Genomic DNA, 27364 nt, shown 5'->3' with positions numbered 1-27364 from the left:
GACAGCCAGCCCCCTGATGAGGTCACATGAGAAGATGGCGGTGCACAACCAGGAAGAAACAGCCAGCCCCCTGATGAGGTCACATGAGAAGTTGGAGGTGCACAACCAGAAAGAGACAGCCAGCCCTCTGATGAGGTCTCATGAGAAGATGGAGGTGCACAACCAGGAAGAGACAGCCAGCCTTCTGATGAGGTCACATGAGAAGATGGAGGTGCACAACCAGGAAGAGACAGCCAGCCCCCTGATGAGGTCACATGAGAAGATGGCGGTGCAGAACCAGGAAGAGACAGCCAGCCCCCTGATGAGGTCACATGAGAAGATGGCGGTGCAGAACCAGGAAGAGACAGCCAGCCCTCTGATGAGGTCTCATGAGAAGATGGAGGTGCACAACCAGGAAGAGACAGCCAGCCCCCTGATGAGGTCTCATGAGAAGATGGAGGTGCACAACCAGGAAGAGACAGCCAGCCCCCTGATGAGGTCACATGAGAAGATGGCAGTGCAGGACCTGGAGTGCTGGGATGCAGCCTCAGCTGACACCAGATAATGCTGGATTCTCTAGGCAGGTGAGAATGTTTTTGTGGACAAGGTAAGAGGGAAAAAAAACTTCGGGGAAGTGAGGTCCCACTGAAGTGTAAAGAGAAAGGACAAATAAAATCGTTTCTCCAAATATATGTTATTTTGTCACATTTTGTTTGATAATTCCACCCGGCTTCACATCAATTCTTTGCCCTTTAGACAGCAGTCTCCAGCCAATGGGTAATACAGATCTTATCTGAAGAACATAGATGGAGGAAGTCCACTCTGGGCAACGCTTGTACACGGGCAGAGGATGCAACAGAGTCTCAGGACAGCATGCAGAGCCAGCGGACGTTGCTGAATAAATCATCTCTGACTTCAGGTGAGAAGCAAAATACAAGGACTTGTCTTGTTCCTCAAAGTACTGTAAGGAGTGTTAACATTCTAAGTTCACCTACTTGACTCCAATATCCCCTGTAAACGGTCCTCCTAACCAACACCAAGAAAAAGAAAGCCACACACCGATGACGTCACCTCCAGGAGGCAGGTGCTGGGGGGTGAGCACCGCATCGGGTGACACCTGACCCGCTCCATGAAAAGGTAAGTTGTAAAGAAAGCCGACGATCCCCGCAGGATGGATCGGATCTGCGGATTGGGGAGCATAATGTATGGCTCAACTTGCACCGCACAGAATTCGCATGTGATTTACATAGGAATGCGGTGCGGTTCCTGTGCGAATCACATGCGATGTACCGCACCGCATGTATGTGAACCTAGCCTGAACCTTTAGTACCACTTTAACTGACATCATCCACAGATGGATATTCATCCCTTCGATCTGCAGATGAATGAACAGAATGATACAAAAGTTGATACAAAGGTAACAATATGTTACATTGTATCTTTCTGTAGCACCTGAGCAATTGTATTTATAAACAAAGTCATATAGACAAAGTTGTTTTGGCTGTTCTATGGATCACAGAAGTGCAGTTCGTTCGACCTCACTCAGCCGATCCAGGCTTGGCAAAGATCCCGACTTTACCGTTGGGAAACACCCAGATGCCTAGACTAGCAGCTGGCTCAGCCTCTTAGCATGGCGCTGACATCCTGAGCCAGGCCCTCCCATTGGGGGGGGCAGAACAGAGAGCCGGTGACTGACAGTCACCCCTCTCTGCCCAGAGCAGAGCTGTAGAACTGAGCGATCAGTGGTGTTTGATCGCTTAGTTCTCGAGGTAGAAACGACGGGGGACAACTGAAGCTGGGATCAGCGCTGCAGCCATCCAGGCAAGTATATTTTATGTATTTTGTTTGTATTCCCCATACTTCCTTTTTAATAAGAAGTGAATTGCTGTCTACTGGGAGGGGAGTGAAGGAGGGAAGGACTGGACGTGCTACACATGTCCTGTGTACAATGATGACCTTTTTTTATAGGTGTGTGCAGCATGCCCAAAGTCTGCAACTAGTTAAAGAGACCCTGTCACCACCTGAATGTACAAGAGCCAATGACAAGCAGCTATCATTTTTCTAAAGAGATCGTTATCCATTTTCTTTAGAAGTTTCTATTTACTAAAATAATTGCATTTCCATGTACTGTGTGCTGTGGGAGACCAGATATAGTGAATGCGGGGTCCAGGGAGACCAGATATAGTGAATGCGGGGTCCAGGGAGAGCAGATATAGTGAATGCGGGGTCCGGGGAGAGCGGATATAGTGAATGCAGGGTCCGGGGAGAGCGGATATAGTGAATGCGGGATCCAGGGAGAGCAGATATAGTGAATGCGGGGTCCGGGGAGAGGGGATATAGTGAATGCGGGGTCCGGGGAGAGCGGATATAGTGAATGTGGGGTCTGGGGAGAGCAGATATAGTGAATGCGGGGTCCGGGGAGAGCGGATATAGTGAATGCGGGGTCCAGGGAGAGCAGATATAGTGAATGCGGGGTCCGGGGAGAGCGGATATAGTGAATGCGGGGTCCGGGGAGAGCAGATATAGTGAATGCGGGGTCCGGGGAGAGCGGATATAGTGAATGCAGGGTCCGGGGAGAGCCGATATAGTGAATGCGGGGTCTGGGGAGAGCGGATATAGTGAATGCGGGGTCCGGGGAGAGCGGATATAGTGAATGCAGGGTCCAGGGAGAGCAGATATAGTGAATGCGGGGTCCGAGGAGAGCGGATATAGTGAATGCGGGGTCCGGGGAGAGCGGATATAGGGAATGCGGGGTTCGGGGAGAGCGGATATAGTGAATGCGGGGTCCGGGGAGAGCGGATATACTGTAGTAAATGAAGGGTCCGGGGAGAGCGGATATAGTGAATGCGGGGTCCGGGGAGAGCAGATATAGTGAATGCAGGGTCCGGGGAGAGCGGATATAGTGAATGCGGGGTCCGGGGAGAGCGGATATAGTGAATGCGGGGTCCGGGGAGAACGGATATAGTGAATGCGGAGTCCGGGGAGAGCGGATATAGTGAATGCGGAGTCCGGGGAGAGCGGATATACTGTAGAGAATGTGGGGTCCGGGGAGAGCAGATATAGTGAATACGGGGTCCGGGGAGAGCGGATATAGTGAATGCAGGGTCCGGGGAGAGCGGATATAGTGAATGGGGGGTCCGGGGAGAGCGGATATAGCGAATGCGGGGTCCGGGGAGAGCGGATATAGCGAATGCGGGGTCCGGGGAGAGCGGATATAGCGAATGCGGGGTCCGGGGAGAGCGGATATAGTGAATGCAGGGTCCGGGGAGAGCGGATATAGTGAATGTAGGGTCCGGGGAGAGCGGATATAGCGAATGCGGGGTCCGGGGAGAGCAGATATAGTGAATGCAGGGTCCGTGAAGAGCGGATATAGTGAATACGGGGTCCGGGGAGAGCGGATATAGTGAATGCGGGGTCCGGGGAGAGCGGATATAGTGAATTGGGGGTCCGGGGAGAGCGGATATAGTGAATGTAGGGTCCGGGGAGAGCGGATATAGCGAATGCGGGGTCCTGGGAGAGCAGATATAGTGAATGCAGGGTCCGTGAAGAGCGGATATAGTGAATGCGGGGTCCGGGGAGAGCGGATATAGTGAATGCGGGGTCCGGGGAGAGCGGATATAGCGAATGTGGGGTCCGGGGAGAGCGGATATACTGTAGTGAATGTGGGGTCCGGGGTGAGCGGATATAGTGATTGCGGGGTCCGGGGAGAGCGGATATAGTGAATGCGGGGTCCGGGGAGAGCGGATATAGTGAATGCGGGGTCCGGGGAGAGCGGATATAGTGAACGCGGGGTCCGGGGAGAGCGGATATAGTGAATACGGGGTCCGGGGAGAGCGGATATATTGTAGTGAATGCAGAGTCCGGGGAGAGCGGATAAAGTGAATGCGGGGTCCGGGGAGAGCGGATATACTGTAGTGAATGTGGGGTCCGGGGTGAGCGGATATAGTGAATGTGGGGTCCGGGGAGAGCGGATATAGTTGATGCGGAGTCCGGGGAGAGCGGACATAGTGAATGCGGGGTCCGGGTAGAGCAGATATAGTGAATGCGGGGTCCGGGAGAGCGGATATAGTGAATGCTGGGTCCGGGGAGAGCGGATATAGTGAATGCAGGGTCCGGGGAGTGCGGATATAGTGAATGCGGGGTCCGGGGAGAGCGGATATAGCGAATGCGGGGTCCGGGGAGAGCGGATATAGTGAATGCGGGGTCCGGGGAGAGCGGATATAGTGAATGCGGGGTCCGGGGAGAGCGGATATAGTGAACGCGGGGTCCAGGGAGAGCGGATATAGTGAATACGGGGTCCGGGGAGAGCGGATATATTGTAGTGAATGCAGAGTCCGGGGAGAGCGGATAAAGTGAATGAGGGGTCCGGGGAGAGCGGATATACTGTAGTGAATGTGGGGTCCGGGGTGAGCGGATATAGTGAATGTGGGGTCCGGGGAGAGCGGATATAGTTGATGCGGAGTCCGGGGAGAGCGGACATATTGAATGCGGGGTCCGGGTAGAGCAGATATAGTGAATGCGGGGTCCGGGAGAGCGGATATAGTGAATGCTGGGTCCGGGGAGAGCGGATATAGTGAATGCAGGGTCCGGGGAGAGCGGATATAGTGAATGCGGGGTCCGGGGAGAGCGGATATAGCGAATGCGGGGTCCGGGGAGAGCGGATATAGTGAATGCGGGGTCCGGGGAGAGCGGATATAGTGAATGCGGGGTCCGGGGAGAGCGGATATAGTGAATGCGGGGTCCGGGGAGAGCGGATATAGTGAATGCGGGGTCCGGGGAGAGCGGATATAGTGAATGCGGGGTCCGGGGAGAGCGGATATAGTGAATGCGGGGTCTGGGGAGAGCGGATATAGTGAATGCGGGGTCCGGGGAGAGCGAATATAGTGAATGTGGGTCCAGGGAGAGCGAATATAGTGCATACGGGGTCCGGGGAGAGCGGATATAGTGAATGCGGGGTCCGAGGAGACCGGATATAGTGAATGCGGGGTCCGAGGAGACCGGATATAGTGAATGCGGGGTCCGGGGAGAGCGGATATAGTGAATGCGGGGTCCGGGGAGAGCGGATATAGTGAATGCGGGGTCCGGGGTGTAATAACACCTTAAGCTTGGTGCCCAGAGCCTCATCCTTTTCCAGTTTTATTGTAGCCATTTTGTACCTTTCCCTAGGCAGATAAGCCGGCATCAGTAGAGAGATGAGCACGATGGGCCTTACTTTCATTATATGTAGTGATTTCTTATCTTCATTGACACATTCAGTTACTTTTGTCTTCACATCAGTGACAAGCTCATGTTTGAGTTCATTGTGAAACCCAAGTTCACCCGAACCCTGAAGATTGCTGGGCCAACAAGCTGCTGGCAGGAGATTCCCTTCCCTCCGGCTACACATTCTCGAAGGAGCAGAGATGTTTATGACAACATTGGCCTAGTATTGGGATGAGGCCATAGTAGATCAAGGCCAATGACCAAATAACATGACATGCGGCTACATTGATGTCACAAACATTCCCACACTTTTCTATACATGCAGCTGCAGCAATGGAAATCTTCCGCCTGCTGCTCTCTGGCCTACCAATAGACCAAACCCAAGCTGGTCCCTACTCTACACCAAGCTGAAAAATAGTATTTATCCTGTGTAAATAAAAGTTGCTAAGACTGATAGAAATTATGATTTTTCTAACAATGTCATGCAGCAAGTGGTCCTACGTGCGACATTCTTCGTGACAGCATTGTCTCTGCATGGGGTGTGGATCTACTCCTGGCCATGACACCCACTGATTTCATGGACTGTCTGGAAGTCATCGGTGAGGACCTTGTTATCCCAACCAGCGAGCTGGCTCTTCTGCTGGGCAGAGTATTACAGGTATCACATGAAGGTGTTCCCAATACTTAGAGGTGTATTTTTTAACAAATTTTAGAGCTATTTATAATGCAAAACTGCGTGTACATTCATTGTGTGCGAATGCTGGAAAGATTGAATCCCATTATGCTCTCAAGTACTGGTATGCGGAGTCCAAGATGATGAAGGTGGCCTCTTGCTCAGTTCCCATCTGAGCACCCCTGGAAGTTGAGCCTGGGTGCTGACACTGTGGACTGGAACTGGAGGGTGCTGGTGTAAGGCGAGCAGGGGTACCGTTGTGGATATGCCAGGTTCATTCAAAGGTTGGAGTTGGGTCTAGTAACAGCTAAGTGGGAAGGCTCTCCCCAGAACCTGCATTCACTATATCTGCTCTCCCCAGAACCTGCATTCACTATATCTGCTCTCCCCAGAACCTGCATTCACTATATCTGCTCTCCCCAGAACCTGCATTCACTATATCCGCTCTCCCCGGACCCCGCATTCACTATATCTGCTCTCCCCGGACCCCGCATTCACTATATCCGCTCTCCCCGGACCCCGCATTCACTATATCTGCTCTCTCCGGACCCCGCATTCACTATATCCGGTCTCCCCGGACCCTGCATTCACTATATCCGCTCTCCCCAGAACCTGCATTCACTATATCTGCTCTCCCCGGACCCCGCATTCACTATATCCTCTCTCCCCGGACCCTGCATTCACTATATCCGCTCTCCCTGGACCCCGCATTCACTATATCCGCTCCCCCCGGACCCCGCATTCACTATATCTCCTCTCCCCGGACCCTGCATTCACTATATCCGCTCTCCCCGGACCCCGCATTCACTATATCCGCTCTCCCCGGACCCCACATTCACTATATCCGCTCTCCCCGGACCCCGCGTTCACTATATCAGGTCTCGCCGGACCCCACATTTACTATATCTGCTCTCCCCAGACCCCGCAGTCACTATATTCGCTCTCTCCCCGAACCCCGCATTCACTATATCCGCTCTCCCCGGACCCCGCATTCACTATATCCGCTCTCCCCAGACCCCGAATTCACTATATCCGCTCTCCACGGACCCCGCATTCACTATATCCGCTCTCCCCGGACCCCGCATTCACTATATCCGCTCTCCCTGGACCCCGCATTCACTATATCAGGTCTCCCCGGACCCCACATTCACTATATCCGCTCTCCCCAGACCCCGCATTCACCATATCCGCTCTCCCCGGACCCCGCATTCACTATATCCGCTCTCCCCGGACCCCGCATTCACTATATCCGCTCTCCCCGCACCCCGCATTCTCTATATCCACTCTCCCCGGACCCCGCATTCACTATATCCACTCTCCCCGGACCCCGCATTCACTATATCCACTCTCCCCGGACCCCGCATTCACTATATCCAGTCTCTCACAGAACATGGAAATGCAAATATTTTACTAAACGTAAACTGCTAAATCCCTTTTCTCATCAGCAGTATATAGCAGTCTTGTGACTTAAATCAGGGTCCAGCAGAGCACTGGTTTAAAGCTTGTAAAAGGAGCTTTCATTCTCCCCTGATTGTCCTATGAGGCTGCATAACCCCTAACCCTCTGCCTGGACAGCGTTGATTGGCCCTGTGCTGATCACATGCAGTCTCCCAAAAACATTAAAAAAAAGTCAGGCTTCTATGTCCTCTTCCAGTTAGTAAAAAATAAATTTTAAGAGGTTTAAATATAAATTACTGTATCACCCAATATATGGCTTCCATCCAGTAGCCAAAAAACATGCAGACCAAAAAAGGGATTCGTGAAAAGAGATTCACAGGAAAGCGGCTACATTATGAACAGAATGCGCTACTCAGAAAAATTTCCAAAAATGATGCTTTATTACACTTAAATGATTGACAATCGGGCAATCGCCCTGGTTTACCATCACCCCAGTATGAGACAATACACACAGACCTAAAACAATAAAATCACACCAAGACCGGTCTGGATAAATGTGCTGCAATGGCTATGACCACCAGAGTCTAAAGCATTTGCAGCACTGCACATTGGTTACACTCCCTGTAGGAGGTGTATTCAAAAAATTATACCGTAGGTATATAATATCACATGCTATAGATATAAGAGCATATATTGTTACCATTTAGGTTATACTCCCTGAAGGAGATTTTCCAAAAATGATACCATAGGTATATAATCACATGCAAGCAAAAAAGACAAATACAGTTGCCATCTGGAGAGAAGCATAACCCTAAGCCTATATAAGGCAATATGGGTAAAACATGGACTGGAAATGGGGAAATAACCCCAATAATATAGTATAGGATATATGCAGTACAACCCTACGAAGGCACAAGTGGTTGGGGCCCATTTATCCGAAATAAACGTGAATATTTGCAAGGATTCTTATAGGTGAAAGAGTCCCTGTAGTTGTCTTGATGGAGAAATAGATGCAATTAGCAGAGGTCTGCTGTGTATGGTTTCTTCACCACGACATGTGGACTACAAACCACTTTGATATTTAAAACAAGATGAGGCCCAGTAGATCTTCCGCCTGTTGCAATACATGTAGTATGCCTTGTTTCTATATAAAGCACCATAATGTCCCCATCCTGTAATAAGACAAACGATATAAGAATAGTCACTTTGAGAGCTCTCACTCTATTGTATATATAATATAAATCGCAAGGAGCCTTTCTCGTTAGTCCTGCAACAATCCACTCACCACCTCTGCAGAGAGTAGTAGAAATAGAAAATAGCCTTCATGAGTACTGTCATGTTGATCCAGGGAACTGCCGCTTACATCAGCCGACATTTCGCGAGTTCCAACTTCTCCATGGCGCCTGTACAGCTTTTGCATGACTCATGGCATGTGAAAATGGCTGCCTCCTCGTTGGTTGGCGTGCATATCGCCAATGCGCATGACCGGAAGTGACGTGTCTGACATATGAGGTCAACGCGTTTCGCCGAAGGGCGTATCTCACTCAGCTTCGTCAGGACCAATGAGACTCCTGCATTCCAGCTTCCTATTTATAGTGGGTTTGAACCCACCCACTTATGCAAATTATTACCTTGCAGCTATTCTCAATGGGAACAAAGGGGCTAATTACTAGCACAGCAACTGGTCATTACTTAAATATAAAAGAACAGGCTACTGGATATATCAAAGAGAGGAAAGGCTTAACAATTCTATTGGTATTGAAGGAGATTAAAAATGACCACAAACTCACCAGAAGATGGCGATATTAATAAGGAAATCCCTAGATATGGCTATTTAACTAAAGATATCTAAAGATCATAATAATAATTACCACAAAACCACCAGAAGATGGTGATGTTAATTAGGAAATCCCTAAATAGGGCTATTTCACCAAAGATACCTGGAAATCACGATAACCATTTATTAGCATACACTTATTTTCAATAGAAAGGAGGCTAATTAGCTCGATAGCTGATCTTTTATCGTATTTAAATTTAAATTCAAATTTAAGCCAGCAGACAGTTGAACACCTCCACAGAAAAAAAGGGGCTTATCATGTTACATTAATATGTTATTTTAACATTTAATGGAAATAGAGAATTACCACAGGTTCACCATAAACTGGCAATATTAAATAGAAAAAATGCAGTGTAAAGCTATTTATCCAGAAATACCTGGAGATCACACTCTACATTTAACCCCTTTGGGTATAATGTATCAAGTTTATATATCCAATATTTTTCCTTTCTTAATAATTCTTTATCAAAATCACCTCTCCTTTGGGGAAAATGCAATGCATAGAAGCCTTTCACTTTTGTACCATCCAATTTACCTCCATGATGCTTAGCATAGTGTTGAGCTAAATTACTCTCAGGGTCATTGGATCTGATATCTCTAAAGTGTTCACCCATTCGTACTTTAAGTTGTCTTTTAGTCTTACCAATATACATCTTTTTACAAGGGCAAGTCATTCTATATAATACTCTTACTGTAGAGCAATTTATAAGACTTTGAATTTTATAGTGAGTGCTATTTTTTGAATCACAGAAAGAATCTGTACGATCCACAAATTTACAAATCTGACATTTTCCACATTTATACATCCCTTTAGTACGTGATTTCAGCCATGTTGTTTGCTTTAACGGTTGATAGTCAGTGGATAAGGAGGTCACCAAGATTTGGTGCTCTTCTTGCTACCATTTGGGGGCGCTCACCTACAATTTTGCTCAATTTGGGGCATTGGGTTAGAATCTTCCAATGCTTTTCTAACATTTGTTTCACAGCCTGCCATTGGGCTCCAAATTGAGTTATCATTCTAACAGGTTGTTCACTTACTTTAACCTTTTCATCCTTTTTTGGGGACAATAAGCTCTTCCGGTTGGTTTGATATGCCCGTCTCCGAGCTTTTCTAATTTGGGAATGAGAATATCCCCGTTCTCTAAACCTTTTATAGAGGTCCTGCGCTTCCATCCTAAAGTCATTAATATTTGAACAGTTTCTCCGACATCTCAGGAACTGTCCTACCGGAATTCCTGAAATCAGTGAACGTGGATGATAACTTCTAGCCTCTAATAAGGTATTAGCTGCAGTTGGTTTTCTAAACGTTTTTGTAAGGAGTCTCTTGTCCTCAAGTCTAATTTCCAGGTCAAGAAAGGAAATACACCTCTCATCAAACACATATGTGAGTCCAATATTGAAGGAGTTTTGATTTAACTCCTCCATGAACAGTTTTAATTCCTCTGATGTTCCTCTCCATATAAGGAAGACATCATCAATGTATCTCAACCAAATCTGGGCATGTCCTCTTCCTCCTGTCCCATCTCCCTCATTCCATGTCCCCCTCCTCCTGTCCCATCTCCTCCATCCCATGTCCTCCTCATCCAGTCCCATCTCCTCCTTCCCATGTCCTCCTCCAGTCCCATCTCTTCCATCCCGTGGCCTCCTCCTCCCCACTCCCATCTCCTCCATACTTTGTCCTCCTCCTCCATCCCATGTCCCCAATGTCCTCCTCCGTCCCATGTTCTCCTCCTCCAGTCCCATCCCCCCATCCCATGTTCTCCTCCAGTCCCATCCCCCCATCCCATGTTCTCCTCTTCCAGTCCAATCCCCCCACCCCATGTCTTTCTCTTCCGTTTTCATCTCCCCTATCCCACGTCCTCCTCTTTCAGTCTCATCTCCTCTATCAAATGTCCTCCTCTTCTCAGACCTTCCCCATCACATGTCCTTCTCCATTCCATGTTCTCTTCCTTCTCCATTTCATGTCCTCCTCCATTCCATGTCCTCCTCCTCCTTCATCCCATGTCCTCCTCCTCCTCCTCCATCCCATGTCCTCCTCCTCCTCCTCCATCCCATGTCCTCCTCCTCCTTCATCCTATGTCTTCCTCCTCCTCCATCCCATGTCCTCCTCCTCCACCATCCCATGTCCTCCTCCATCCCATGTCCTCCTCCTCCTCCATCCCATGTCCTACTTCCCCATCCCATGTCATCCTCCTCCAGTCACATCTCCCTGTTATGTTGGTCCTCCCTCGCAGTGTCCTCCCTCTGTAGTTCTTCTATTCCTCCTGTGCTCTCAGTACAGCCCTGATCCAGGTGATATACCTCAATGTACGGTCCCTCCTGGGGCCCACCTCGCTCTCTCCGGACACAGAGCTTCGATCGATCCCACTTCCATATTCAAACTTCCTGCTGCAAATCTCTCACTCTGCTGGAGCCTATTGGGGGGGTCTGGATGGCACACTACATGCCCACGATTGGACAGATTGCTGCGGGGGTGGAGAATTGTGGCGGTGGTGATGGGAAGATGTTGGAGAGGGCCAGGAGAGAGTGGTGGGGAAGGTGCAACAGCTGAAATAGAGAGCAGACAGGGCTGTTCTGTACCTGCAGCTCTTATCTCCCTCAGCATGGGACACATCCGTCTCAGGACAGCTTAATAAAAATCATGGCAACTATGCGGGCAGCGTGGGCTCACAGGGCAGCTGCTTTGGGCCCCACAAAAATGACTGGGCCTGGGGAAGCTGCCCTTTTTGCCCCACATTAAAGACAGCCCTGGGTACCCTACATGTGTATGGGCTGTCCCTCCCCCCGATGGCGGCCCTGTTGATAAGTGGTTAGGTTACTTCACTTTTTGTTCCCTTCTTTGCTTTTTAAATACATGTTTTGAAGTTTACATAAAACTAAATATTTCTTATTTTTCCTAGATAGCGGGCCCCTCATCCAGTCTCTCAAATCTCGTCCTTATGCGCCTGGGCCGCTTGGCAACTCAGTTTAGCGAGAATCAGTTACGACAGATTTCCCTGAAAGATTGGCAAGTGATGGAAGTTTTCGGTAAACAGAAAGAATGGACTGTGAACCAGGTAATTCCATCCAAAATATGGCAAAACATATCAGAATTTACTTCCACGATGTTTTCTATGTCAGAGGCACAGGGCCCTGAGATTCTGGGGAGGCATCCCTTCCTGCAAATGGTTCAAACTACTATGTATACTTTTACATTCAATTCTGGACAGACAGACATAGAGCTGAAGGTTGTTGTAAAAGGTGATCTTGTATGTAAAGTTTATGTGTTATTTTAACAGCTAAAAAAAATACCATTTAAAAAAAAAAAAAATTTTGGTCAGACACTTACAGTGTTACATTTAAATATGTAATCTTTATTTCCAGCCAGCAGGTGGAGCTCTAGGCTCTTTTGCACATGTTTGCATGTCTTCTTAAAGCAGAGCTTCACCCATTAAAATTGTTTTTTTTGCTCCTGGCTCCTCACCCCTCCCTGTTCCACAATTGGTTTATATATATATATATATATATTTATTATTATTTTTTTTTTTATGAAAGAGTTTTTAATGCTTTCTCATCCAAGCGGCAGTGACATAGCACCCCCCACCCACCCCATCATCACCACTGCCTCCTGAGATAGTAATGTCACATATTCCAGGGGACAGTTTTACTGATGGGTGCACATGTGCCACAGGACTCCAAGTGTGTGAAAATGTGCCACGGGTCTTTAGGACCCAGCAGAGACCTAGGGCACAGGTACCAATGTTGTGGTAACAGATATGACACATGTCTCTGCCAGGTTCCAAAGACCAGACAGAGACTTGAAGCATATCTGCACATGCATGGGATATTCAAAGATGGCAGTGGAACCCTAATTGTGTTGGGTTGAAGTTCTGCTCTGTTGGAGAAAACTTTATGTTTACAGAGCTCAATACCAAAAGAGAATATTTTCTCACACAACTGAATGAGTCAGAGGAATTACTCTCCTTTCCTTTCCCCTTTCCTTTTCCCCTTTCCTTTTCCCCTTTCCTTTTCCCCTTTCCTTTTCCCTTTCCCCTTTTCCCCTTTCCCTTTCCCCTTTCCTTTTCCCCTTCCCCCTTCCCCCTTCCCCTTTCCCTTTCCCTTTTCCCCTTTCCTTTTCCCCATTTCCTTTTCCCCTTTCCCTTTTCCTTCTTTCCCCTTTTCCCTTTCCCCTTTTCACTTTCCCCCTTCCCCTTTCCCCCTTCCCCCTTTCTATTTCCCCTTTTCCCTTTTCCCTTTCCCTTTTTCCCTTTCCCTTTTTCTCTTTCCCTTTTTCCCCTTTTCCCCTTTCCCCTTTTCCCCTTTCCCCTTTTCCCTTTCCCCCTTCCCCTTTTCTATTTTCCCTTTCCCCTTTCCTTTTCCCCTTTCCTTTTCCCCTTTCCTTTTCCTCTTTCCCCTTTCCTTTTCCCCTTTCCTTTTCCCCTTTCCCCTTCCCCTTTTCCCTTTCCTTTTCCCCTTCCCCTTTCCCCTTTCCCTTTTCCCTTTCCCTTTTCCCCTTTCCTTTTCCCCATTTCCTTTTCCCCTTTCCCTTTTCCTTCTTTCCCCTTTTCCCTTTCCCCTTTTCCCTTTCCCCTTTCCCCCTTCCCCTTTCCCCCTTCCCCCTTTCTATTTCCCCTTTTCCCTTTCCCCTTTTCCCTTTTCCCTTTCCCTTTTCCCTTTCCCTTTTTCCCTTTCCCTTTTTCCCCTTTCCCCTTTTCCCTTTCCCCCTTCCCCTTTTCTATTTTCCCTTTCCCCTTCTCCTTTTTCCCTTCCTTTTTTCCCTTCCTTTCTCCTTTCCTTTCCTTTTATTTCCTTATGGAACGATATGGCCTTTCAATCAGAAAGTTTCTGTAAAACCTGCGCTGTTCTGTAATACCAGCATCATGGGTGCTCCTTGTGTTAAATACTTATTAAAAATAACGATTTTATACAGTGCCTTGAAAAAGTTTCCTTACCCCTTGAAATTCTCCACATGTTGTCATGAAACAAACAGTCAATGTATTTTATTGGGGTTTGATGTGATAGACCGACACAAAGTGGCACATAATTGTGAAGTGGAAGGAAAATGAGAAATGGTTTTCAACATTTGTGATCAATAAATCTGTGAAACATGTGGCGTGCATTTGTATTCAGCCCCCTTTACTCTAATACCCCTAACTAAAATCTAGTGGAACCAATTGCCTTCAGAAGTCACCTAATTAGTAAACAGAGTCCCCCTGTGTGTTATGTGATCTCAGGATAAATCCAGCTTTTCTGTGAAGCCCTCAGAGGTTTGTTAGTGAACATTAGTGAACAAACAGCATCATGAAGGCCAAGGGACACACCAGACAGGTCAGGGATAAAGTTGTGGAGAAGTGTAAAGCAGGGTTAGGTTATAAAAAAAATCTCCCAAGCTTTGACCATCTCACGGAGCACTGTTCAATCCATCATCCGAAAATGGAAAGAGTACGGCACAACTGCACACCTACCAAGACATGGCTGACCACCTAAACTGACAGGCTGGGCAAGGAGAGCATTCATCAGAGTAGCAGCCAAGAGGCCCATGGGAACTGTGGAGGAGCTGCAGAGATCCACAGCTCAGGGGGGAGAATCTGTCCACAGGACAACTATTAGTCGTGCACCCCACAAATCTGGCCTTTATGGAAGAGTGACAAGAAGGAAGCCATTGTTGCAAGAAAGCCATAAGAAGTCCTGTTTGCAGTTTGTGAGAAGCCATGTGGGGGACACAGCAAACATGTGGAAGAAGGGGCTCTGGTCAGAGGAGACCAAAATGGGACTTTTTGGCCTAAAAGCAAAATGCTATGTGTGGGGGAAAACTAACACTGCACATCACCCTGAACACACCATCCCCACCGTGAAACATGGTGGTGGCAGCATCATGCGGTGGGGATGCTTTTCTTCAACAGGTATGAGGAAGCTGGTCAGAGTTGATGGGAAGATGGATGGAGCCAAATACAGGGCAATCTTAGAAGAGATTGTCTGCAAAAGACTTGAGACTGGGGTGGAGGTACACCTTCCAGCAGGACAACGACCCGAAACATCCAGCCAGAGCTACAATGGAATGGTTCCGATCAAAGCATCTTCATGTGTTAGAATGGCCCAGTCACAGTCCAGACCCAAATCCAATGGAGAATCTGTGGCAAGACTTGAAAATTGCTGTTCCCAGATGCTCTCCATCCAATCTGACAGAGCTTGAGGGATTCTGCAAAGAAGAACGGGCAGAAATGTCCCTCTCTAGATGTGCAAAGAGACATCCCCAAAAAGACTTGCAGCTGGAATTGCAGCCAAAGGGGGTCCTACAAAGTATTGACTCCGGGGGGCCGAATACAAATGTCGCCACACTTTTCACAGATTTATTGCTCACAAATGTTGGAAACCATTTCTCATTTTCCTTCCACTGCACAATTATGTGCGGCTTTGTGTTGTTCTGTCACATCCAATCCCAATAAAAATACATTGTAACATGACAACATGGGGGGGGGATACATTGTAACATGACAACATGGGGGGGGGATACATTGTAACATGACAACATGGGGGACATTTCAAGGGGTAGGAATATTTTTTCAAGGCACTATAACTGACTGTCACAGTTAGGGGTCAGGCTTGGAGTCCAGTAACTATAGCAGTAGAGATGCTCCCACCAGCCATCTGGATAAGTACACAAGTCACCCTGGCATATAGTGCGGAGGTGCGGAGGTGCGAGGTCTAAGCACTAACTGTCATTCAACAGAACTCCTTATGGTGGGGATGGGTTTTGCTGTATGTTAGTACCAGGTCACATTTCTCGGGATCTCCCCACCAGGAGGTGAGCAAGCCGGGGTCCAGGAGCAGATATGGCAGGTAGGGATCAAGCAAAAGGGTAGCCAGTAAGCAAGCCAAAGGTTGGTAACAAGTGGTTGCAGGTTGGGATCAATTGGAAGCATAGTTGAGGAACAAGCCAAAAGGTCAATAATGAGCGGTAGTGGAGATAGGGACAACTGCAGGTGTGCAAAGGTGCAAGATGGCGGCTGGAAAGAGCACAATAATCTGGCAATCAGGAAGTGCAGAGACATGGCTTAACCACTCCACAACCGCGCTATAGCTGAAAGAGGGCTACAGTGCAGTTGTCCAGATCTGGGAGGGTGTCAGAGGCGTAGCTAGGGGGGGCAGGGGGGTACATATGTACCCAGGTGCCAAGGTACAGGGGCGCCAAAATGAGGCTTACAACCAGGGGCGTATTTGCCGCAAGGCAAGCAAGGTGTTTGCCGCCGCCCCCCCTTCCGACGGAAGGGACACAGCGGGCTGCTGTGTCCTACATGGCTCCGGGCCCAGTCCCACGACAATCCAGTCCAGGAGGCACTGCTGAAGGAGGGGTAGAGAGGTCCGCAGGTCCGGTGTCTTCTTTTCCCTGGACGCGATGTGTGGGCGGGATGACATGCCGCCCCTGTCATCTGGCCATGCCCTCGGGATCACTGGACAGTCTATTGCAGCTTGTACCTCCCTCTGCAAGCTCCGCCTCCTCACCGGTGATTGGGCGCCAGAACTGTAGCTCAGGAAAGGCACACAGGCGGCCAATCACCTGCAAGGTGGCGGAGCTTGGAGAGGAGGAGCGGCAGCGCGAAGATCGAGTGAGGGAGCGGTCGGAGCAAGTGAAGAAGACAGCTGACCGGTAAGTGTGCTGTGCAGATGGTGCTGCTGCAACCAGGTATGCTGGCTGTGGATGGGAGAGGGAAGGAGCCTAGGCGGGAGCAGGGGTCAGCAAGGTAAGTGTCATTGGTGTCAGTGGGAGGAATAGTGCCCCATCATTGGTGTCAGTGGGAGGAATAGTGCCCCATCATTGGTGTCAGTGGGAGGAATAGTGCCCCATCATTGGTGTCAGTGGGAGGAATAGTGCCCCATCATTGGTATCAGTGGGAGGAATAGTGCCCCATCATTGGTGTCTGTGGGAGGAATAGTGCCCCATCATTGGTGTCAGTGGGAGGAATAGTGTCCCATCATTGGTATCAGTGGGAGGAATAGTGTCCCATCATTGGTATCAGTGGGAGGAATAGTGTCCCATCATTGGTGTCAGTGGGAGGAATAGTGTCCCATCATTGGTATCAGTGGGAGGAATAGTGTCCCATCATTGGTATCAGTGGGAGGAATAGTGTCCCATCATTGGTGTCAGTGGGAGGAATAGTGCCCCATCATTGGTATCAGTGGGAGGAATAGTGCCCCATCATTGGTGTCAGTGGGAGAAATAGTGCCCCATCATTGGTATCAGTGGGAGGAATAGTGTCCCATCATTGGTGTCAGTGGGAGGATTAGTGCCCCATCATTGGTGTCAGTGGGAGGAATAGTGCCCCATCATTGGTGTCAGTGGGAGGAATAGTGCCCCATCATTGGTGTCAGTGGGAGGATTAGTGCCCCATCATTGGTGTCAGTGGGAGGAATAGTGCCCCATCATTGGTGTCAGTGGGAGGAATAGTGCCCCATCATTGGTGTCACTGATGTGATTAAACGGGGAGGGGGGCTGGGGCACCAATTTTATAGTTCGTCCCCGGGTGCAAAATATCCTAGCTACGCCTCTGGAGGTTGTAATATGGCGTCCTCCCGGAACGCGCACCCGGTGCTGTCTATGATCGCTCTGTCCTACAGACACAACTGATCACTTGATGATGTAAAAGACCAGTCACTGCGACCTTTTCAAAGACACAGCAGATCACCAAGTAAATACAGTTGCTGGTTATCGGCAGCACTTTCCTGAGGAAAGTACTGCTGATAATTAACCGGCAAAAATAACCGGCAAATGTCACAGAGGACATCCGCACTGATCATCAAGGCACTGATCAGTGCCCTGATGATCAGCGCCCAGCAGTGCCGCCAGTCAGTGTCCCCCATCAGTGCTGCCTATCAATGCCCATCAATTGCTCCATATCATGCAGCATCATCGGTGCCACCTCATCAGTGCTGCCTATCAGTGCCTATCAGTGCCACCACATCAGAGCCCATCAGTGATGCCTATCAGTGCAGCCTCATCAACGCACATCAGTGAAGGAGAAAAATTACATGTTTGCAAAATTTTATAATAGAAATAAAGAAAACCTTTTTTTTCCCCAATTTTTTGCTCTTTTTTTGTTTATAGTGCAATAAATCCCCCCCCCTACCCCCGGTGGCAATTAAATACCACCAAAAGAAAGCTCTATTTGTGTGAAAAAAAATATAAACATTTCATATGGGTACAGTGTTGCATGACAGTGCAATTGTCATTCAAAGTGCAACAGCGCTGAAAGTTGGCCTGGGCGGGAAGGGGGTGAAAGTGCCTGGTAGGCAAGGGGTTAAATTAGGCAGTTCATCGGAGGAGCAAAAAGTTCAACATTCACCAGAAACAAGAGATTGTCCAAGGGAACAGACAGCAAATTGTCCAGCATCTCAGGTGGCTCAGCAAGAAGAGCCAGTGCCAGGCACAGCACAGGTTGTAGGTTCAGATCCCAGTCCTGACACTGAGCCAAAAACCATTATAGTTTCCCTTTGGCATCCAAAATACCTTACAAAGAAATCAGCATTTTGAGATCTATTCCTAACAAAAACTGAACTCTGTTTTTTAGCCTGAAAGCTGGAGTTTACGGCAGGGCTGCCATTTGTACCTGGAAGCAACAAGGCATATAATCTGCTGTAAGAAGTAAAAGTAATATGGACAGATATGTCATCTTTCATCCCTTTGTCACATCCTAATTGGCAGGGGCAGAACTACAAATCCCAGAACTCCATAGAAAAATTTTGACGGGTTCCCCTATCCCTTCTGTGACTATCTTTTACACTACCCAGTGCTTGTCAGCAGCCTATACCTTCATAATAAAATACACACTTTGTTATCTTTCAGTGGTATTAGCCTCCCCTTTATGTAGAAAATGTCATATTTAGATTGACTTTCAGTCAGATTTCAAACGTGACGGTACAGCGTGGTGACGTAGCTTCCGGTGTGACGCATGCCCAGAGGTTGCTAGAAGTTCCTTCAGAAATTAGCAATTTCTGCCTCTCAGATAAGTTCCCAATGACACCATTGATCTTTTTAGCTATCTGGAAGGGGGGTAACTCTTCCCAATGACCACAAGTGTAAGGAGCAGTTTCCCATGGACCATCTCAGTAATTTATCATGAGCTGTAGATCTAGTGCAACCCTAGGGTTTCTCCAGAGGTTGCTTGCAGTTCCTTGAGCAATTTCTGCCACTCAGATAAGTTCCCACTGACACCATTGATTTTTTTAGCTATCTGGCGCCATTTTTGAATACCCTGCATTTCATTCCAATGCACCCTTATATGGGTAATGCCGACTGATGTCATCCCAAATGTGAGTGCAATTGCTGTTAATGGTTTCTATTATAATAAAACCGTTTTACACGATGGAGGTTTATTCTTCTATTGTATGGGTCTGCTGATTGGAATTTTATCCGAGAATTGTTGTGCCTGCCTGCCTGCCCATTGACCTGGAGAGGTTCCCAGTGAAGACACTACCTGTTTAGAGGTCCGGTTCAGCCCAGACATTAGACCACCAGGAGTTCCCATACTAGGAGGATCAAGGAGAGATCCGTAAGGCTTTGTGGCCCCTAGGGGTCGCTGAGTGGAGGTGAGAGGCCACTGCAGCCATTTTTTGAGGAGCACCTATTGGTGGGTCACGGTTGTTCTTGCATGATCCAGAAGATTGAAGCACCCCAGCTGTGTCTTCACTTTTTGCTCACTTTTATTGGATTGTGTTATACGTGTGTTTATCTTTGTGTATATGATGAGCACCTATCCCTCCACAGGGATTCACGCTTATATAGGTTGAGTCCCATCTGTGGGGACAAAGGGCCACTTATACTTTGATCCCTTAATGGGATTGGGTTCACTATACGTTAGACAATCATTAGGTCTGTTATGACCTTTTTGTTTTGAGCACAGAGTGTCACCCATTTTTCATATATATATTATCTGCATTGTGTTATTTATTCATTTGGTACTGAGCGCTACACCAGCTTTTTCAGTGTATTATATTTACCTACAGGTCTAGGACTAGGCGTTTAGCTGCTGGTATATTCCTATACACTTACACCGTGTTCCAAATGATGATGCAAATTCTTTTTAAGTGTCACAAAGATGAAATATTTTGTTTTTCAGTGTAACTCATGGATGGCATTGTGTGTCAGGGCTCTTTTGATCACTGAAAACAATCTGGGACACCTGTGATAATTAAATTGGCCATTGAGCCCAATTGAAGGAAAAACTCCTAAAGGACGGCGTTCCACATTATTAAGCAGAGCGTCATTTTCAAGCAATATGGGGAAGAAAAAGGATCTTTCTGCTGCCGAAAAGAGTGAAATAGTTCGATGCCTTGGACGAGGGATGAAAACATTCGATATTTCAGGAAAACGTAAGCGTGATCATCGCACTATGAAGAGATTTGTGGCGGATTCAGAGCACAGATGGGTTGGTGCAGATAAAGGCACATTGAAGAAGATTTCTGCCAGATCCATGCATCGGATCAAGAGAGCAGCTGCTAAAATCCCATTACATAGCAGCAAACAGATATTTGAAGCTGCTGGTGCCTCTGGAGTCCCACGGACATCAAGGTGTAGAGTCCTCCAGAGTCCTGCAACTGTGCATAAACCTTCTATTCGGCCACCACTAACCAATGCTCACAAGCAGAAACGGCTGCATTGGGCAGAAAAATACATGAAGACTAGTTTTCTAACAGTCCTGTTCACTGATGAGTGCCGTGCAACCCTGGATGGTCCAGATGGATGGAGTAGTGGATGGTTGGTGGACGGCCACCCTGTTCCAACAAGGCTGCAACGTCAGCAAGGCGGTGCTGGAGTCATGTTTTGGGCCGGAATCATGGGAACAGAGCTGGTTGGCCCCTTTAGGGGCCCCGAAGGTGTCAAGATGACCTCTGCAAAGTATGTGGAGTTTATGACTGACCACTTTCTTCCCTGGTACAGAAGGAAGAACTATGCTTTCCGTAATAAAATCATCTTCATGCATGACAATGCACCATCTCATGCTGCAAAGAATACCTCTGCATCAATGGCTGCTATGGGGATAAAAGGAGAGAAAGTCATGGTGTGGCCTCCATCCTCCCCTGACCTCAATCCTATTGAGAACCTTTGGAGCATCCTCAAGCAAAAGATCTATGAGGGTGGGAGGCAGTTTACATCCAAACAGCAGCTCTGGGAGGCTATTCTGACATCTTGCAAACAAATTCAAGCAGAAACTGTCCAAAAACTCCCAAGTTCAATGGATGCCAGACTTGTGATCTGCTATCAGATAAGGGCTCCTATGTTACAATGTAACGTGACCGATTCAAATGTTTACAAAGTTACAATGTTGTTAAAAGTTTGATTGAAATAGCTTTTGATTTCAGTAAATTTGCTGCAAACTCAACAAATGACAATTTTCAGTTCTTTACAACCTATAAAGTGTTTTGAAACTTCCTGTGCGGAATAATTTGTAACAGTCATTGTAAGTGTTTTATGCTTAAAAAAAATCCTGTTATCATTAGGAGGTTTGTGCAATAAAATGTGAATTGTACTCTTATAGTTGTAACCTGAGAATTCTGCCGACTGATAGTTACATCAATTATTAAGGGAAATTAGAAAAATATCATTTGCAGAATAATTTGGAACACGGTGTATATTGCTGTTTACATCTCAGCGCGGGGAGATTTTTTTAGTTATGGTGGTAGTCACACCACCAATAACAGGTTTATTGTTTGGAGAACGAAAAAAGTCTTTTCATACATATGTCTAATATCAGGTGTTAAAGTGGAGTTCAACCTGAAAAAAAAATAAAATAAAAGTCAGCAACTACAAAAACTGTAGCTGCTGACTTTTAAAATACAGCCACTTACCTGTCCCTCGGTCCAGTGGTGTCCTCACCATGGCTGGTTTCACCGGCCGTCTTCTCTTCCCGGCGCCGGCATCTTCAATGTGGGCACCCGGCTGTGACAGCTTGCGGCTTCACAGCCGGGTGCCCACTGCGCATGCGCAAGAAGTGCTGCGCTTTGTGAATGGCCCCGTAGTCTTCTGGAACCTGTCACTACGGGGAGGGAGGGGGGGGGGGACAACTTCCGCTTGCAATCGCCTAGGTAATCGCAGCGGAAATGGGAGTGGGTACCTGTCAAATTTGGGCACCCGCTCCCCAAAGGTGCCAATCCTTAATGGGGAGCGGGGGACAAAGGCTTAAAGCAGAACTTCCCCTTTTGGGTGGAGCTCCGCTTTAAGCAAGGTAGTGAAACTGTAATAGCACAGGTATATTTTTTGCAGAGTAATTGAGATTGATTTGCTAAAGGCAAATAGGCAGTTCACTTTGCAAGGGAATTTTCCCATAGCTCAGTGAATGAAGCTCTGCAGGCTTAGATTATCCAATAATGAGCAAAAATACTGCTTTTTTTTTTTTTTGTTCCTTGCATGTGGTTGGATATTCTTTGCAAAATAAATATGTACCACATTCACTAAGCCAGCCTTCTTCAACCAGGGTGTGTAAGCACCTTGGGGTGCCTTTTGGGTTCTTCAGGGGTGCCTTGACAAAATGTCTAAATATTGCCCAAAAAATTGTGTACAAGCCAGTGAGTGGATCAAGCCTGCCTTTTTGTTACACAAAGCCACGGGTTTTCATTGTGCACCATTATAGCCTTGTGGGCCAGCCGCCAGCATCCTAACAGCTGTTGACACCATCAGTTGCTAAGGAGGATGTCTGTCACCTGCCCAGCATTCTTGTTTGACCCCTCACCCCTCTCTTTCAGCACATTAGCAACATGGAGGAGAGAAAATTAGTGAGCACAAATGCTGGAATATGGTCAGTACCAGCATGCAAAAATGTATTTGCTTTAGAAAAATAAATCATCTCTATTGGGTGCCCGACGTGTGTGGTTGCTGCTGCAATATGTAAAACTATTAGATGGTTTCACAACCGGGGTTCCATGGAACCCTAGGGTTCCTCCAGAGGTTGCTAGAAGTTCCTTGAGAAATTAGCAATTTCTGCCTCTCAGATAAGTTCCCAATGACACCATTGATCTTTCTAGCTATCTGGAAGGGGGGTAACTCTTCCCAATGACCACAAGTGTAAGGAGCAGTTTCCCATGGACCATCTCAGTAATTTATCATGAGCTGTAGATCTAGTGCAACCCTAGGGTCCCTCCAGAGGTTGCTAGAAGTTCCTTGAGCAATGAGCAATTTCTGCCTCTCAGATAAGTTCCCACTGACACCATTGATCTTTCTAGCTATCTGGAAGGGGGGTAACTCTTCCCAATGACCACAAGTGTAAGGAGCATTTTTCCCATGGACCATCTCACTAATATATCATGAGCTGTAAATCTAGCGGAACCCTAGGGTTCTTTCAGAGGTTGCTAGAAGTTCCTTGAGCAATGAGCAATTTCTGCCTCTCAGATAAGTTCCCACTGACACCATTGATCTTTCTAGCTATCTGGAAGGGCGTAACTCTTCCCAAATGACCACAAGAGTAAGGAGTATTCTTGCCATGGGCCATCTCACTAATATATCATGAGCTGTAGATCTAGTGGAACCCTAGAGTTCCTCCAGAGGTTGCTAGAAGTTCCTTGAGCAATGAGCAATTTCTACCTCTCAGAAAAGTTCCCACTGACACCATTGATCTTTTTAGCTACCTGGAAGGGGGGTAACTCTTCCCAATGACCACAAGTGTAAGGAGCATTCTTCCCATGGACCATCTCACTAATGTATCATGAGTTGTAGATTTGGTAACTTTTAGCAGGGGTTCCCTGAGACCAGAACGTTATTTCAAGGGTTCCTCTGCATTGAAAAGACTGAGAAAGGCTGCTATTAGGGGTGCCTCGAAATTGTGCATAATTTTAAAGGGTGCCTTGACTGGAGAAAGGTTGAGAAACACTCCACTCAGCTAAGAGAGAATTCCTTTGCAAAGTGAGCAGTCTATTTGCCTTTCTTTTTGATCCTATATATTATTTGTTGGGTGTTTCTGTTATTTTAGCTGTACAAAGTGGTTATCCCTTCAATATTTTTGGAAAACAACATGGTAGGTATGAGCTGGAAATCTTTGGGCTTTCTGACTGCGCAATGGAAATACTTACCAGATTGTGTTTCAGTGAATTGATAGCAGATTACTAAATTATTTAACTTGTCTTGCATTGATGTACCTGTACGCTGCCCATAGCAATGGGTTCAATTTACAGGAGGGACGATAAAGATTCCTTCCCTATGTTCTCCTATGGACAGTCTGCACAAGAGACTGAGGGCTTCCAAGCCCAAACGCTGTCAGGTGGAGAGTATGAATAGTTCATTCGGTTTGTTTGCAGGCTGGTTGACAGGCTGATCTGGGAATTCTTCTCTTTTGTTGTTTGACATGCGTCTTCCTTCCATGTGCTCCTTGCTGTGAAGGCCAGTTATAAACTGGGGCAGCGGCCATTTTTTGTACTGCTGAATTGTTGGTGAAGGGGTGCAATGGACACCTTGGCTGCCATTCTGCTAAATGCTGGGTGTTCAGTGCACTCCTGTACCTTTTAAGGAGGGGTGGGCTCCCTCATATCCACCTGCCATTGGTCTATCCATTAACCACTTCCCTTCTGGCCCTTGTATATAAATGGCTGGACGGGAGCAGTGCAGGGGTGGGAAGCCGTTTATAAATGTCCTCTATGCTCCCTGCTTGTGCACGCTCCCTGGGAGCACACAGCACCGCAATCCGGTGCCTGCTGTGTCCTCTGGACACAGTGGAACACCGATCGTTGTACGGGACCTCTGTGTGAAGTTGATTGGCCAATCAGTGATCACATGAAGAGTAGTAAGCAAGATGTCACTTCTGACATCATTGCTTACTACGTGTGAAATCTGTGAATCATCACAGAGGTCACATGGTACAGGGCTATTCACAACAGCCTTGTACCATGTGACAAGCTGTGACCAATCACAGCTCTCACATTATTTCTCAATGGCTGCAAGAATGCAGCCAGAGAGAAGGAGAAATATGGTTTTTGTTCCAATTGTCGGGTTTTTTTGTTTAAAACGCAAAAAATAAAAAATGTAGAAGCAATCAAATACCACCGAAAGGAAGCTCTATTTGTGAGAAAAATGGACATAAATCTTATCTGGATGCAGCATTGCATGCCCGCGCAATTGTCAGTTAAAGTAATGCAGCGCCGTATCGCAAAAAATGGCCTGGTCAGGAAGTGGGGAAATCCTCTAGAGGGGGAGGGGGGGAATCCTCTGGAGGGCGAGGGGTTAAAGTATCCTAAAACCGCAAATATAGTAAGGAGTCCTACATATAAGGTGTGACAATGGCACACTTTCAATGACTAAATTGCTTCTTGCAGCTGAAGATTGTAGCCAGTGGATTTATGAAGTCCAGCGGTCTCACTGCTCAGGCTCTGGACTCCTCGCATTTGGCGACTCTCGGGTATGCACTCTGTGGGCTCCCAGCGAAGGACTTGGGACAGATACCAGCAAGTGAATTCTGGTGAGTGGATTGTTGCATTAAATGAATTCTCTGCAGTGCAGATCCAGCAATAAATATAAGATAGTTTCTTCCATGCTGTTATTCCTGCTTGTAGTTCAGCAGTCATGTATCTGGGCCAGCTTGCTCTACAATGCACTGAGCAACAACTGTACGCTCTTACGCGGCTCTGCACCAGAAGCGGTATGTTTGGACCAGTCAGTGGATGGACAGAAGAAGTCTTTCTGGAGATGGGATCCGTGGCTGGTAAGGAAAGAACAAATATTGACAATGACAGAAAATCAGTGAAATGATACATTTGTGATCCTCTTCCCACTTGCAGTGCTGGAGCGATGCAGGGGCGGTCCTGCTGCAAGGGAGCATTTTTGTTTTCCCCCAGAGTTCGGTTTTTTTTTAAATTATCTTTTTATTAATTTTTAAACATTTATAACAAACAAAGTGTGGCGGAACCGTTTCGCCTGGGCTTCCTCGTGCGGAGCGATGCGTCTCAGCCAATGGTCCCCTTATCCTGCAAGTCTTCCACTGCTCTCCCAAGGCAGGTATTAGAGCTCAAAACCAATCCTTCCCTGCTATCCCAAACCACGAGTCGGAACTTCGTGTAGGGTGAAATGGATCAATCTTTATTTACAGCTCAGTATATACAGCTTCACCCCCACCAGACAGTCTGGCACCGAGTTTTCCCCACCCACAACAAAACCCTACAACCCAACAATACAGTATGAACTCTATATTATTATTATTTATTATTATACAGTATTTATAAAGCCCCAATAGTTCGCTCAGCGCTGTACATTACAAAGGGCGACAGAACATGTGACAGAACAATACCAATACAATGCGATACATGAGGGGATCGAGGGCCCTGCTCTTTCGAGCTTACAATCTAGGAGGGAGGGGGTGGTGGCACAGGAGGAGATAGCTGTGGGGGATGGAGTGGTAGGAAGAGTGGAGGAGGTCGGCAAGTTAGCAGGGGGTGGGGTAGGCTTCCCTGAAGAGATGGGTTTTCTGGGTGCGCCTAAAGGAGAGGAGAGTAGGTGATAATCTGATGGGTTGGGGCAGGGAGTTCCAGAGGATGGGTGACACCCTGGAGAAATCCTGGAGGCGGGCATGGGAGGAGGAGACCAGGGAACTAGAGAGAAGGAGGTCTTGTGAGGAGCTGAGTGTGCATGTTGGGCGGTACTTGGATATTAGGTCAGTGATGTAGTTCGGGGCAGTATGGTGGACAGCTTTGTACGTCAGCGTTAGGATTTTGAATTTGATCCGTTGCGCAATCGGAAGCCAGTGGAGGGATTGGCAGAGGGGGGTGGAGGACACTGAGTGGAGGCCAGTGGAGGGATTGGCAGAAGGGGGTGGAGGACTGAGTGGAGGCCAGTGGAGGGATTGGCAGAGGGGGGTGGCGGATACGGAGCGGTTGGAAAGGTGAATGAGTCTGGCAGCCGTATTCAGGATGGACTGAAGCGGGGATAGCCAGCGGCGAGGCAGGCCAGTGAGGAGGGAGTTGCAGTAGTCGAGTCGTGATATGATGAGGGACTGGATGAGCTGTTTAGTGGTTTCTGGGGTTAGGAACGTGCGGTTTTTGGCGATGTTGCGGAGGTGGAGTCTGCACGAGTTTGTTAAAGATTGGACTTGGGGCTGGAAGGATAGGTTGGAGTCCAGAATGACACCCAGTACTCTGGCCTGCGGGGCGGGTTTGATGGTAGCGTTGTTGGACGTGACGGAGAAATCAATGGGGGGTGGTGTCCGGGCTGGGGGGAAGACAAGAAACTCAGTTTTGGAGAGGTTCAATTTAAGGAAGTGGAGCGACATCCAGTCTGATATGTCGCTCAGTAGGTGTGTGATTCGGGCTGCGACCAAGGGGGTGAG

General features: G+C 47.7%; 1 protein-coding gene across 1 annotated transcript in view; it reads left to right on the top strand.

The window, feature by feature from the left end:
* The window catches only part of LOC149434768 (stereocilin-like), a 50557-nt gene that overhangs the window by 12442 nt on the left and 10751 nt on the right, over positions 1-27364 (top strand). Inside the window, exons 4-8 of the mRNA XM_089663410.1 lie at positions 736-898; positions 5670-5839; positions 11990-12145; positions 25362-25504; positions 25599-25747. Coding sequence (XP_089519536.1) covers positions 736-898; positions 5670-5839; positions 11990-12145; positions 25362-25504; positions 25599-25747 — 781 coding nt within the window. The remainder of the gene's footprint in view (positions 1-735; positions 899-5669; positions 5840-11989; positions 12146-25361; positions 25505-25598; positions 25748-27364) is intronic.

This window comes from Staurois parvus, unplaced genomic scaffold, assembly GCF_062004578.1.
Source record: "Staurois parvus isolate SC_StPar_1 unplaced genomic scaffold, SC_StPar_1.0 ptg001681l, whole genome shotgun sequence".
Taxonomy (NCBI): Eukaryota; Metazoa; Chordata; class Amphibia; order Anura; family Ranidae; genus Staurois; species Staurois parvus.
Note: the sequence above shows the minus strand (reverse complement) of the source record. Positions and strands in the feature narration are given on the sequence as shown.